At 40.5% G+C, this 2,500-nt stretch overlaps 1 protein-coding gene across 5 annotated transcripts in view; it reads right to left on the reverse strand.

The window, feature by feature from the left end:
• LOC130222433 (ATP-binding cassette sub-family D member 2) overlaps positions 1-2,500 on the reverse strand; it is a 31,501-nt gene that overhangs the window by 8,049 nt on the left and 20,952 nt on the right. For all 5 annotated transcript variants that reach the window (XM_056455004.1, XM_056455003.1, XM_056455002.1 and 2 more), the window contains one exon: positions 1,420-1,565. In XM_056455004.1, the coding sequence (XP_056310979.1) occupies positions 1,420-1,565 (146 nt within the window). The remainder of the gene's footprint in view (positions 1-1,419; positions 1,566-2,500) is intronic.

Genomic DNA, 2,500 nt, shown 5'->3' on the forward strand with positions numbered 1-2,500 from the left:
TCAAGGGAAGATTCATTTTGTACTGAAAATAGGCAAATGTTATTTAGACTTGCTTGCTAACAATGGCAGGCTGGTGCGTTTCTGCAAACAGGTTCTTTTTGGACGACGTTTGTTGTCACGGTTTCATTTTGTGGTCCTGCATGTCAAATCCTGCAACTAAAAATAGCTCCTTTCACATAATAAGGGCTCATTCACACCGAAGGCGTCTTTGTTTCTTAACAAAAACAGCACAGGATAAAGCACGAGGATCACAGCCACTGAGCGCCTGTAAACAGAAACTTGCAATGGTTAGGGTTAGGGTGGTTAATTTGGTTAATTTTAGGTTATGTTGAACAGTGACCAAAGTCCAACGTTGAGCCAACATCTTCAACCAACGTCATATTGACATCAAATACTGACATTTATTCGTCAGGTATGGCAACCAAAATTCAACATCTGATAGACGTCATTGTGTTAACCTCTACACAGCGTAAAGCCGTAACATCATTAGACGTTGATATTTGGTTGTTTTTAGGTTGCATTGGAAAGTGACTAAAGTCCAGCGTCGAGCCAACATCTTAAACCAATATCATATTGACGTCAAATACTGACATTTATTCGTCAGGTATGGCAACCAAAATCCAACATCTGATAGACATCATAATGCTAACCTCCACACAGCATAAAGCTGTAACATCATTAGACGTTGATATTTGGTTGTTTTAAGGTTGCATTGGAAAGTGACTAAAATCTAACGTCGAGCCAACATCTTAAACCAACATCATATTGACGTCAAATACTGACATTTATTCATCAGGTATGGCAACCAAAATTTAACATCTGATAGACGTCATAGTGGTAATGTCCACACAACGTCAAGCTGTAACATCATTAGACGTTGATATTTGGTTGTTTTTAGGTTGCATTGGAAAGTGACTAAAGTCCAGCGTCGAGCCAACATCTTAAACCAATGTCATATTGACGTCAAATACTGACATTTATTCGTCAGGTATGGCAACCAAAATCCAACATCTGATAGACGTCATAGTGGTAACATCCACACATCAAGCTGTAACATCATTAGACGTTGATATTTGGTTGTTTTTAGGTTGCATTGGAAAGTGACTAAAGTCCAGCATCGAGTCAACATCTTAAACCAACGTCATATTGACATCAAATACTGACATTTATTCGTCAGGTATGGCAACCAAAATCCAACATCTGATAGACGTCATAGTGGTAACATTCACACAACGTCAATCTGGAACATCATTAAACGTTGATATTTGGTTGTTTTTGGGTTGGATGTTGGACATGACGTCGGGTTCTGATTTTCATTTCCAAACAAAATGCAACGTCCCCAAGACGCTGGGGTACAACGTCAATCTGACGTCATGTTGACGTCCTGTGCCTGCTGGGACGGTAAAGTGTGGTCAGTACCTTTGTGGGATGTAGAACATGTGTTCAGGAGAGGGTTTGTGCAGAAGTCCACCGTACACGGGCCACAAGCCACTGAGGATCCGGAACAGAGAACTCTTACCACATCCGTTCGGCCCTGTGATCAGCAGATGCATCCCTTCCTCTACCTGCGGACAAGATCCAGTTACAGGTCACATGCTTCAACTCAGAATCAAATAGACATAGAAATAAAAACAAGACATTTCGGCTGCATCTACACAGCAGATCTTGACGGTCAATTCAGATTTTGTGACTGTATCCGATTGTTTTGCTGACCTGCTTACATCATCGTATCCGATTCCCTGCATTTACACAGCACAAGGCAAAAGGCGCAATGACCAGGAAAAAAAAAAGAGCGGGCGCTGACTGACAGCTGATAATAAAAGAGCGCTCTTTTCTCCGTTCCTGTATTTAATCTGTTCACAGGGTTTCATTTTTTAAATTCTTTTTTTGACAAGTTGTTTTACTATAGTTTATGACAGATACGCTCTCATTTGGCCATCTTCTTTTAATCTAGGCTTTTTTTAAAGCAGCAGGCATGCAATGTCTATGTCGTGATTTATGCACCAGTTTTACATTGGTTACGTGGGGAATATTACACTCTCTCTGTGTCTCTCTCTCTCGTTAATATGCGTAATACTTGTGCTACATGACAATATAAAAGCTTTTTTAGTCTATGTATGAGATTTAAAGTTTGCGACTCTGCTAAACTCTGTTCTGAAATGAAAGCGTCAGATTTGACGTCATTCGCTTTGGTTTTTAATGGCGCACGGCTTCGATCTGCCTGCTTATGCTGCAGACACGAGGGCACTGATCTGATTCATATCGGATACATTTCCATATGTAAACAAGGCCTGAATCTGATTTGAGTAAATCGGAATCCATGCGATTATTTTCCTGCTTACACATACATGAGCCATAGCTAGGCCCACACGGAATCTGCACGCGCAGAATTCTGCAGATGTTTAGCCCATCATTAATTCTGTTTATTTACTTAATAAAAGGTGCCCCATTGACACCCTCTGCCATATGCATTGATGAAATTAACAATTGGATGTGCCAA

Source organism: Danio aesculapii, chromosome 4 (genome assembly GCF_903798145.1).
Source record: "Danio aesculapii chromosome 4, fDanAes4.1, whole genome shotgun sequence".
NCBI lineage: Eukaryota > Metazoa > Chordata > Actinopteri > Cypriniformes > Danionidae > Danio > Danio aesculapii.